The 12,818-nt window shown below is 42.4% G+C and overlaps 1 protein-coding gene across 1 annotated transcript in view; it reads right to left on the bottom strand.

The window, feature by feature from the left end:
* The window catches only part of NPDC1 (neural proliferation, differentiation and control 1), a 348,849-nt gene that overhangs the window by 18,601 nt on the left and 317,430 nt on the right, over positions 1 to 12,818 (bottom strand). Inside the window, exons 6-8 of the mRNA XM_033959938.1 lie at positions 8,530 to 8,614; positions 2,035 to 2,114; positions 94 to 193 (exon numbers count right to left, since the gene is read on the bottom strand). Coding sequence (XP_033815829.1) covers positions 94 to 193; positions 2,035 to 2,114; positions 8,530 to 8,614 — 265 coding nt within the window. The remainder of the gene's footprint in view (positions 1 to 93; positions 194 to 2,034; positions 2,115 to 8,529; positions 8,615 to 12,818) is intronic.

Below are 12,818 nucleotides of genomic sequence, written 5' to 3'. Positions count from 1 at the left end.
CAAGTTTGTTTAATACTGGGAGGGGGGGGGGGGGTGCTCAAGCACCCACAGAGCTGGCTCCTATGATTCCATCTGAGAAGTTGCACTACTTACAGGGGCTAATCCAGGGCACTCATAGACCGTGAAATCTCCATCTTCGTTTTCTTCATCAGATGTTGTGGCTGAATCTGGAAGTTTGGGCTCTTCTTTATGTCTTAAAACAAAAAGGCAAAAACAGCAGGAAAGGTATGAAATACAGTTGAAGAAAGGAACCCAACTGTGACCCCAGACTACTAGATAAACATTAATAGATGCTCCTACCCTGTTAAATCAGGCTGAGCTGGCCATTCCCAGATTTTCAGCAGCACTTGATTAGATCGTGCTGCTGAAAATTTGGTATAACTGCTGCAGCACTATCTTGTTAGTGCCAGAGTGTTCCAGGGACAGAGCTGAGGTGGTTCAGGGATTTTCCTGGTTAGCAGGTTAGCAGGGATAGTCAGTCTGCGAACTTGGTAAGTCCCTTGATGAAGTTAAGATACTTTATTCAGGCACCTATCTGGGTACCAGTATGAATATTGGTAATACCCAAATTAGATCCAGCAGCTAGCATAACCCAGATATTTAATGCTAGTGCCAGGATTAGGTCTGGCATGTCTAGGTCAAATTCAACCTGTGGCACTGTGGCTGTCAGGGTCTTTAAATTTGCTGAACACAGGATTTGTTGGATATCAGATCTACCTCTCCCCGCCAGGTAGCTCTAAAGGAGTTCAGGCCTGAATTTTAGCCTTCCTGTCTGACATTACTGCTTGGATGTCTTGCTGCCATCTCAATCGAAATATGGCTAAAACTAAACTCCTTATGTTTCCGCCTAAACTCACCTCCCCCCTCTTGCCGTTCTCTATTTCTGTGAATAACACTATCCTCCTCCCTGTCTCATTGGCTCGCAACCTTGGGGTGATCTTTGAGTCCCCTCTCTCCTTGTCTGCTCAGATCTAACAAACCGCCAAATCCTGTTGCTTTCTCCTCTATATTACCAAAATCCATCCTCTTCTCTCTGAACACACTACCAAAACCCTTGTCCATGCTCTCATCACCTCGCACTTAGACTACTGCAATGTACTTCTCTCGGGCCTCCCGCACACCCGTCTCACCTTTTCAATCCATTCAAAATTCTGCTGCACGACTCATATTCTGTGAGAGCCGCTATTCCCACATTACCCCTCTCCTCGAGCCACTTCATTGGCTCCCCGTCCATTTCTGAATACAGTTTAAACTCCTCTTGCTGACTTACAAATGCGTTCGCTCTGAAGACCCCCCCGCCCCCCCGATATCTCTCCTCACTTATCTCCCCCTATGGTGTCCCCCTCCCCGGTGAGCTCCGCTCATTGGGCAAGCCCCTCTTATCTGTAATATTCTCTTCCACTGCCAACTCCAGACTCCGTCTCTTCTTTCTTGCGGCACCGTATGCCTGGAACAGGCTTCCTGAATCAATACGTCCTGCTCCATCCCTGACAGTGTTCAAATCCAAGTAAAAGGCCCACTTTTTGGAAACTGCTTTCAACTCTTAACTCCCACTCACTGCTGTCAGATACCTACACCCACTGTATCATTTCCTCTACCATAATCTCCCCAACCCTGTAATGTCCTGTCTAAATTAGACTGTAAGCTCTTCTGAGCAGGGACTGTCTATTGTAGGTTAATATGTACAGTGCTGCGTATGCCTTTTCAGCGCTATAGAAATAATAAATAGTAGTAGTAAAGATAATTTCTACTGAACAGAAGATACTTTAGGCACAGGAAAAGAGGAGAGGTTTTCATTACAATCTATAATCACCCATCCAAGTCTAAGCACTAATTTCCAGGTCATTATAAACAGAGTATCTTTCAGACCTTTTATTTTTCTGTACAGAACAAGACCAATCAGTTAGCAGCTGTATGTTATAAAAGTAAGTTGAATCATAGTGCCCAGAGACTCAAGAGGACCTAACCAAATCACATGGTTTAGATAACATGCTATTGAGAAGCGGATTTCCATTTGGTTTTAGAGCTCCTTACTTTTCCATGGATAACATCTGCTGTTTTTGATGCTGGTAGTGATACATCTGAGCACTCTGGGCCAATTTTTTGTCATCAGGCTGAAAAACAGATGAGAGAGAAATTATTGGTCTATTTTGCACAGCATTGATCAGTCATTCCTAAGAATAGGTTGCAGTTTAGCTTACCATACTTAAGCATTTATTTTTTTTTTTAGTTCAATGCTTTTTATTGAATTTTTAATTACAACAGAGAAGAAAAACATTGACCATATACAGTGTTATTGATCTGAGCAAGGATATAAGGAAGGTCAATGAACTAACAAAATATCCACAACAAAAATAAACAGTATATGTCATGAAGACAAAACAAAATCAGGTTGGTCAAGAGTGTCTGAGATTAAAAAAAACACAAAACGATTATGGGGCTCATAATAATAATTAAAAAAAAACCACGTCTAAAAAGTGGCCTAAATGGGTACTTGGATGATCAAAAAGCCTGATCGTCCAAATACCCATAATCAAAGCTGGTTTTAGACATATCTAAAACCAGCTTAGGCCTTTCCCCTGCCTCTAAACGCATAGAACAAAAAGAGGCATTTTTGGAGGAGGGGAAAGGGCAGGCGGTGGGCGGGACCAGAAAGTATTTCTTCACAGAGAGAGTGGTTGATCATTGGAACAAGTTTTCAGTGCAGGTGATCGAGGCAGACAGTGTGCCAGACTTTAAGAATAAATGGGATACCCTTGTGGGATCCCTACGAGGGTTAAGATAAGAAAATTGGGTCATTAGGGCATAGACAGGGGGTGGGTAAGCAGAGTGGGCAGACTTGATGGGCTGTAGCCCTTTTCTGCCGTCATCTTCTATGTTTCTATGAGGTGGGCCGACCTACACCTAGGCGTACAGCAGGTATAACCAAAACTTTAGGCAGGTTGCCTAGTCGGCACTTATACGTTTTGACTTAGACCAAGTCAAAACAGGTATAAATGCCGGAAAGGGGCCGCTGAGCTGATCCTGCAGCTCAGCGGCCCCAGCAATCTGCCTACCCCCTACTGCAACGTTCGCTGCAGGAGAGATGGCGATCACCCACTCCCCTCCGAACCACGGCACTTCAGGGTTAGCATCGCGGCAGGGCATCTCCTGCCCTCGATGCAACCCCCCCACAACTGCTGGTTGGGTCCATGTGCCTAAGGCCCTGCCCACAGGAGGTGCTTAAGACAACTGGGCCGATTCCAGTTGGCCCAGGCGCCTCAAGCCCCACCTGTGGGCGGGGTTTGAGCCGCCTGGGCCAATCAGGCCCTAAGGCCAGCCATTCTGGAGATGGCTGGCCTGTCGGATGGACGGGCTTGGCACCTGGCCATCCGACCAACAATTTTTAAGGTACGGAGAGGGCTCCCTCCTGGCCGGATCGTGGGGAGGGAGAGGGGGGTTGTAGATCGCCAGGCCATGAGGACTTGGGCTCCCTCCTGGTCCTATTGGACTCAGCAGGGGGGGGTGTTGAGGATCGCGGGGCAAGAGGGCTTGGGCTCCCTCTTGCCCCCGATGCTGTCAGGGAGTCGGAGGGACAAGAGGGCTTGGGCTCCCTCTTGCCCCGAACGTAGTTGGGGTTTGTGGTGCCATAGGCCAGGAGGGCTTGGGCTCCCTCCTGCACGGATCATTGTTAGGGGGGGATTCTATAACCGATGTTGTTTTTGACAGACATGGGTTACAGAATCCAGCTTTTAAGCGAAGGACTGGCTCCTCTTTCGCCTAAAAGCCCTTGTTTTGGGCGTTTGTGACTTAGGGTTTTTGTAGGTTGATTATATGGTGTAAGTTAAGACATAGTTCTCTGGGCGTTTAAACAGCTGAACGTAGAGGCAGGCCATTATCAAAAAAAACCCTCCTTTTGGATGTTTTTTTTTGATAATGGATATTTTCCCTGCTTCTACTTTCAACGTTTGAGACCTTAGGCCAAAAGGGGACTTAGACGTTTTTTTTTTTTATTATGCCCCTCCACATGTGCAGTGATGGTGGGTATGCATCTCAGTAAGGTAATATGAGACTATTTGACAGAATTGGTAATTGTTAAATCAGTGTATGCTCCCTAGGGACAACCATTATGACACCCATGATTTCAAAAGACCAGTAATGGGGACCAGAGGTTCGTGAAGAATTTTATAGAGTTTTTGCGTTCGTGAGCTTTACGTTCATATTTTACAGACAGACATAGTGTTCCACCATGTGTTGTATTCCATGGCTGAGAGATCTTTCCAGTTGTGTAGGACCACTTTTATCACGATTAATAATAGAATGTGCATTAGCCTTGACTTATACTTGAAGTCAGATATTTGAGTAGTAGATATACCAGTAATTAAGATGCTATAATTTAGTGGTTCAGTTAACTCCAGGACTGAGAATATGGTAGACCATGTCTGACTCCAAAAGTCTTTTAGTAATGGACAGTCATATAATAAGTGTTGCAGTAACTCAGTTGATGATTTGCAAGACCAACAACCATCCTCAGTAGACTTTTTTAATTTAGCAATTTTTAAAGGTGTTCAATAAGCTCTGGGAAGCAAAAAAAATAGGACGTTTGTAACATTGAAGCAGAACTTCTAATCTCATAAGCACTATTCCAAATCTTTTGCCATGTGCCCTCATTAATATTAAGGTTAAAGTCTTTATTCCATGTTTCCTCCACATCATTTGGTCTAATTGTCTTTAAATCCTGAGGTAATTTATACCAGTTAGATGCCTCCTTTTTCTTGAATGTCATTTGAAGACAAAGCGGGAAGATGTCAGGTATGGCAACACAAAGCAAAGAAGAGTTGTGGAGAGTTGATGTCCAAGATGAAGGCTTTATTAAAACAGATAAATAATCCACATAAAACTAATCCACTAAAAATGTTTAGGGCCTGAATCACTGGAAACATATGGACCCAACATGGTCTGTGTTTCGACACTATTGTCGTCTAAGTCCTAAGAGCAGACTTGTGGATTAAATATAAAATCAGATGAAAAAAGCATCTGCACTAATGAAATAACCCTGAAAGCAGCTAATATGAAATGATGAGAGACACCCTTGACCAATCCTCATGCAGAGAGTCTGGAAAGAAAATGAAGTCGACTCTGTGGTTAGTGAGAGAACAAGAGAAGCATAACTGCAAGTTGGCGGAATATACATTAATTGAAACATTTTCAGCATATTTGAAATAAACATCTGATCAAGAGACATAAAATCACATATACATATACTATTATGTGACAGTACATCTAAGGCTATAGTAGCATGAATACAATATAGTCCTGATATTGCCATCAATACGTTTCTGAATAAGACAAGTGAATTCAATTGTCAGAACTTTGTAAGTGTTATATTGATAACATATTGTGACATATTGTGCGCATCGTTCCCTCTTAATAGACTGAAAAAGAGTGAGTTAATTAACACAATACAGCTTACAGTGGATAATGTGATCTGTCCATGAAAGTAGTGATTATTAAAACCCAAATCAGCAGTAATTTTTATAACAAACTGTTAATTAACTATGAGCAGTTTAAGATACAACCTTTTGAATGTTTATATAAGTATCAGCTATATTACTTGTTCTTAAACAGACTGGTTACAATAATTGAATGTCTGTCCATGTCATGCAGGGCACATATAAATAAAGAACAATATCTTAGACAAGTTGTTTGTTACAGAAAGTTATAGTACCAAGATAACAGAATGAACAGATATTGTCATTAATAAGTTTCCAGACCGAAACAATAGGATAGAAATGCAAAAGATTTACATATTGTTGTGAGGATTTCACCTAATGTCATAGTACATGTAAGTGTTCCTCCATTAGCGACATGGGGATCGGTATGGCACGATGCCATAAAAAACTGTAGAAAGAAGTGATTTGGACTTACCATATTAAAATAACTATTATTATCCAGGACATTTAGTATCTTTTAAGACAGGACATTGATTAGCTATTGACAAGTTATGATGCCTATATAAGCGTAAGAAGGATCAGAATACACTGTGGATCATGTCAGCATATATAAACAGACTAAGTACAAAACTGCAGCGTGTGACATCTAGTTGCTAGTTGATATCTTGTGTAACCTTCTTACTTGAGAGTAAAGATTCATTAGGTGAGATTCCGTCAGACCAGTAGTGAAATCAGCAATGCAATTATGGCGCCAAATTGCAAGCAGGCCTTGATCACCGTAGGTAAAACAAACAGAGCAAACAAAAGCAGGACTATATAGCTGCTGAGTTTGTTTATCAAAGTATAATACGTAACATGTAGCTAGAGCAATGCGGTGTTGGAAATGAATCCGGATATGGAAGCATAAAATCTGCGCAGATTACCAGATAAGAGAAAAATGTGAAGAATGGTGCCATGTGCTCAGCATTGTAAAGCGATCCATGAAAAAGCTGTGAGTACTCCAATAAGTAGGAATTAAGCCACATCGATAGCGGTTGGTTGGAGATTTTCAAAGTGATCTGCGAGCGCTTTGGGATCTGAGAAATCCTTTGTGATGTTATTAATGATGACCCTCATTCTTTTGGGGTAGAACATGCCATACTGTGCCTTCAGCTCACGCAAGTTTGGTCTGTATGCAAGAAGCTGCTTTCTTAGTTGGGCTGTGTTCTTACTCAGGTCTGTGACAAAATGGATGTTGCAGCCCTCGTATTTAAGGGGAGATTTTATTTTAGCTCTTAGCATTATCTCGGTGATTTGGCTGTAACAGAGAAGACGGACCACGATCGGTCTAGGGTACTGTGAATTGGTTAGCATGTAAGAGGGAACCCTGTGAGCTCTATTGATCTCAAAGTCTTTAGAAAAGCAAATATCCAAAACTTTGGGCATGATATTTTATCACATCAGAGCCTTCTTGACCGGTGTACCTAGTATGCGAAAGTTGTTGCGTCTTGACTACATGTTGGCTTCCTCAAGGTCTCTCTCCAATTGGGCCATGCATTTTATTTGACCTTGTAAGGTCTTAATTGAATCCTGCGATGCAGCTTGTTTAGTTTCTAATTCTTCCATGCATGTCTGAAATTGAGAAAGATCTAGTTTCATGGCAGCTAGATCTGTTTTTATTTCAGATCTGTCATCCTTAGTTTCTAAAAATAGTTCTTGCAGGGCCCACTGTTCTGTTAAGATAGATTGTGTGAAGTCCTCTTCTTTATTTTCCAGTGCTGATTTTTGCAGAGAGGCTGGTTCCAGCTTGTATCTTTTTCCCATCTTGGAGTTGGCCATCATTTTATCGGTCAAATGTGATATTTTGAGGTGAGTGAGAAAATGTTAGTGCCGATGAAAAAATATTTCAAAGGAAATTTCTGCTGGAGCAATGCAGTCATGCCACCATCTCTTGAAATGCTCACTAGCGTCCCCCCCACCCCTAAATACTTACTGTATTTTTTGCTCCATAAGATGCACTTTTTCCACCACCAAAAAGGGGGTCTTATGGAGCGAATACCCAATCTTCCCCCCCCAAGCCTGGTCCCCGCAAGCAGTGATGGCTGACGCGGCTGCCTCTGAGTCCTCTTCCTTTCCCTTGCAGCAGAGTGGCGCATAGGGCTGCCTGCCTGATCCCGCGCTGCTTCCTGCAAGAACTCTCTCGGGAAGCAGCGTAGGACCAGGCAGGCAGCCTTGTGTGCCGCTCTGCAGCAAGGGAAGAGGACTCGGAGGCAGCCGCGTCAGCCGTCACTGCTTGCGGGAACCGGCAGGGACTAGGCAGGCAGCCGCGTCCAGCGAGGGAGGGCACCATATGGAAAAAAAGGTAAAGGGGGAGGGGGCAGGGGCCTGCCCTGCCAAATTAAAAATAGGGAGGGAGCATGGAGAGGCTGGGTCTGTCTGCCTGCAGGGAGGCCTGGAGGGGGGGAGGCCTGCTTGCTTGCTTGCCTGCCAGGAGGGGGGGCTGCCTGGGAGAGCTGCCTAGGAGGGGGGAAGCCTGCCTGGGTGGCTGATTGGGAGGGGGGAGGTCTGCCTTCTTGCCTGCCTCGGGGGGCTGCCTGGGAGTGGGAAAGACTGCCTGCCTGCCTAGGGGAGCTGCCTGGGAGGGGGGAGGCCTGCCTGCCTGTCTAGGGGGGTTGCCTGCCTGCCTGGGAGGGATGCCTGGGAGGGGGAGGCCTGCCTGTGTGCCCTGTCCCTACCTGCCTGCCAGCCACTAGGCCTGCCTGCCCTGTCCCTACCTACCACTAGATCACCAGAGGGGGGGACAGGGTACAGAGCCTGGCAGGGAGGGGGGACAGGGTTCAGTGCTTGGCAAGGAGTGTGGGGTTGGGTGCAGAGCCTGGCAGGGAGAATTTGGTTCAAAATGTTTTTCTTCTTGTTTTCCTCCTCTAAATCTGTGCGTCTTATGGAGCGAAAAATACGGTAAGCATTTTAAATGACTTGTCACTTCTAATCGTGTATGAATTTTTATGAATGCTTTTCCATTTTTATATTCTTTTTGTAAATTGTCCTGAACCAAAATTTGTGGTTGGTGCAGCATATAAATACAATATCATTATAAATAAATTTTGCATGAACTTACCGAAGTCTTGTCATAAGGAGGTGGGCCAGGTGCTTTCTGAGCCGTGTAATCTGTTTTCTGAGCCAATCTGATTTCCTTCTTTAACCTTCACAGGGTTGAAAAATACAAGGTTAATGAAAAACGTACATGATCTTCAGGACCTTCTACGATTTGTTTTTTTTTCTCTCTGGCATTTTGTCACAAAATCTACAATTTACCATTTAAATAAATAAGGGGCAATTAGTCAGGCTTTTCCTGGCTAAAATGACATACAGCGATCAGCATATTTTCAATTGAGTAACAATTAGCAGCCCCTATATTTAGGACACAGAGGGAAAGTGTGGCAGAGATTACATTTTCAAATCTGTATGTTATTTTCAAGAGGAAAAAGTACTCATGGAATTTGTAGGCTTTACTGTTACTTCTCCCTGAGACACATTTAAAAAAAGGAAAGAATGCTTGTATTTTGACCCCAGAATGACATGGATATAACGTTAAAGTCAGAGCATTTTCACAATTTAATAAAATTCCACGCATACATTATAAATCTACATGTGTGATTAGTGCCACCTTGTATGATTATATATATATATATATATATATATATATATATATATAATCATACAAGGTGGCACTAATCACACTGTATACGTTTCAAGTTTTAACACACCTTTTATGCTCTCATGGTCTTAAGTTTCTTACATGTTTATGAGTTGATTTTCCTTTTTATTTACGTTTCTAAACATTTAATTGTTTCATCAGTATTTCTTTGAGGTTTTGAATTTTTAAAGTAAGTGTAATTAAAATATGGTTCAGGAATGAGTTAGCTTTAAATTTCAACCCTATTAAAGGGACAAAACACTCATATTTTTCTTCAAACTCCCAATCACTCCACCACCAATCCAAATCTAGTAGAAAAAAATACTTTGTTATAAGACTGGATAAAATACAGGAAATTAGACCACACACTATACTTGTACAAGTATTTTGCTTGCTATTAAACACAGAAGATCTTGAATTTCCATACTTATCTGACCACCCTTTCCCACCTCACCCCCCCCCCCCCCAACAAAAAAGAAAAGCAAACCAAGAAGAAACTCGGGCATTTAATTTTTGATGGTAGTCATACAATGAAATCTTACCTTCCTTTTAGGCACCCCAATGCTGTGCGGTGATAGCCTATTCTTTATATTGTCATCTGAAGGGCCAGATTCCATAACAGAATGCTAGCTCAGCATTGGCACACCTTATATTTACATATCCATGGTTACATTAGCCATAGACCTGGCGTAACACCAGGCACTTAAATGTGGCAAGGGCACGCATGATTTACAGTATTCTGTAATTTGCATGCATAAAGTGGCAGTACTACCCATGCCATTACCATGCTCCACTTTGCCATGCATTTACATTCTATGCCATTTACGCTTGCCTTTACAGAATAGCGCTTAGTTACTTTGCTGAAATTTACAGACATTATGGATCAGATTCTATAAATGGTGCCTAAATTAGCAGGCACCGCCTGGATGTCAATCGTATTTAGGTGCCATTTACAGAATCACGCCTTATGGCACCTATCACAAAACTTAGGTGCTGATAAAGTAGGCCAGGGTTTTTCTGGCCTACATTGCAGATGCCTAAGTTCTCTTCAGTGTCTATCTTTGTCTCTATCTCCAAACATGCCCATTTAAGTATTAGGCAAAAGCGTTTTGGAGGGCTATTCTTCGATATCTTGAGCGCCTTTTTGGGCAATCTCTTCCAATGTCACCGGCAGGCTTTTTGTTAGATAGATATGAATCTTTTTATATTACTGCAAGGGGGTATCGGTTGCTGCTTTGAAGGGCTGCTGCTCGGGGCAAGAAAACTATTTTGAGTGTCTGGCTGCAGCCGACCACACCTGCTTTCTGGGCCTGGCGAAACCGTCTCCATAGTTTAATGCTTATGGAGCAGTGTCATGCTCGCCTCTCTTTCAAATGGAAGAAGGCCTTCCTGTTGACTTGGGACGCATACATTCAGTCATTACCCTCTCGGGCTAGGAGCTTAGTGTTGAATGCCTTTTAACCAGCCTTTCTCGTTGGTTTGTTCCTGCCTTTGTCCTGTTCCCCGGGGCCTTGTGGATGAGGGAGACTGGTGTGCCTGTTGGAGTGGCTGGTTGTGTGATTGTGGTTGTTTTTTTTTTTTTTTTTAAGCATTAGGCATCGCTAGGCAACATGTGATAGGTGCTTACCTTTTACAGAATTGTGTGCTGCCAGACGCCGGGGAGGAGGAGAGGAGCCAACGCTTGCTGACTGCCTACAGGACATGCCTCAAAGTTCTCCAAAGTTTACTGTCTAATTAGAAGCCAATTTCCCTCCAACCTTGTATGTTAGGTGGGGAGTCCCCACATGTGAGAATATGCTGCCTTGGGTTAAAACACAGTTACTTACCTGTAACAGGTGTTATTCAAGGACAGTAGGCAGATATTTTCACAACCCACCTACCTCCCCTTCTTGGCTTCTTAGCTTTGTTGGAACTGAAGGTCCCGTGAGCTAGCACCTGCGCGTGCGGGCACAATATAGACAGTCTTTTTTTTTACTTTTAAAGTGACAGTTTATTTTGTACGGTCCTAGCCAGGTTCTGTGGATGTCGTCACTCCATGTGAGAATATCTTCCTGTTGTTCTTGGATAACACCCGTTACAGGTAAGTAGCTGTGCTGTATCTGCTATCATTTATTATGTTATATATCCATGAAAATACCAGTATTCTGTACATTTATGTGTACCACATAATGTGATAGCTTTAACCCCCAGAGACCCAGTGTTGTAATATTACAACATCACATTTAAGGCTACAAAATAAACCCTCCCCCATTTTTTTTCTTTTTAAAACTTCATGTACATTACTAATAGAACCTATTGTTCAGTTCTGCAACACCATTGGATGGTTGAATGTGTAAATAGGTCTGTTTATCTGGCCATGAAGTCATACAACCCTGTTGCCTGCTTTGGAGTATATCATCTTGTTGTTTTGGATGGGATACATCAGGACTAAAGTAAGTAAAAAGCTTGAAATATTTTTTTATGTGATCATTAATATGTGTAGATCATGCAGATTTTATGACATCATTGAATATACTGATTTTAAGAGATTTAGAGCTGGTTATTTCTATGTTGTAATTTTACAACAGTGGGTCAAAGTGATAGCAAGGTTTTGTCTGCACTCCCCTGAGACCCAGTGTTGTAATATTACAACATCACATTTAAGGCTACAAAATAAACCCTCCCCCATTTTTTTTCTTTTTAAAACTTCATGTACATTACTAATAGAACCTATTGTTCAGTTCAGCAACACCATTGGATGGTTGAATGTGTAAATAGGTCTGTTTATCTGGCCATGAAGTCATACAACCCTGTTGCCTGCTTTGGAGTATATCATCTTGTTGTTTTGGACGGGATACATCAGGACTAAAGTAAGTAAAAAGCTTGAAATATTTTTTTATGTGATCATTAATATGTGTAGATCATGCAGATTTTATGACATCATTGAATATACTGATTTTAAGAGATTTAGAGCTGGTTATTTCTATGTTGTAATTTTACAACAGTGGGTCAAAGTGATAGCAAGGTTTTGTCTGCACTTTAAACTTGAGAAGGTGATAAATCTCCAGGAGGTGAGGATTAAAGTGTTTGCATGTCTAATTGAACAATAGGTCTACTTGATAGAAGTTGTGGAATATGGAGTTATCGGTGAAGTGGACAAGGAAAATAAATTACCCGATGACCACCTAACTTCTGATGTTCAAATCATCCCAACAGAGGCAGAACATCCTGATGCCAAGACTGGGCCCCGTGACAGATATCGATGGCTGAAAAAGAATTTCATCTCTCCCAGTACTGATTTTTCTGGTCAGGATGTCAGTAATGATGTCCATTCCCTCTGCACACCACTGGAGTACTTTCAGAAGTTTGTGACAGAAGATATGATCAACGCTCTGGCAGATAACACAAATCAGTACAGTTTTCAGAAGAAAGGATCATCTATAAACACAAAGGAAATAGAGCAGATGATTGGCATGTATCTGAAGATGGGTCTTGTCCAAATGCCTGGAGTCCGTATGTACTGGGAAGCAGACACAAGATACAGTCCTGTCGCTGATGTAATGTCACAAAACAGATTCCAGTCTCTGTTGACATCATTACATTTTGTGAACAATCTAACCGTGTCTGAGATGGAACAAAAAAGTGACAAACTCTGGAAACTCAGACCATGGCTTGATGCTTTCAGAGAGAAATGCCTAAAAGTGGTCCCTGAAGAACATAACTCTGTTGAT

This window comes from Geotrypetes seraphini, chromosome 10 (genome assembly GCF_902459505.1).
Source record: "Geotrypetes seraphini chromosome 10, aGeoSer1.1, whole genome shotgun sequence".
Lineage (NCBI taxonomy): Eukaryota > Metazoa > Chordata > Amphibia > Gymnophiona > Dermophiidae > Geotrypetes > Geotrypetes seraphini.
The sequence above is the reverse complement of the archived record's forward strand: the minus strand, read 5'-3'. Positions and strand labels throughout refer to the sequence as shown.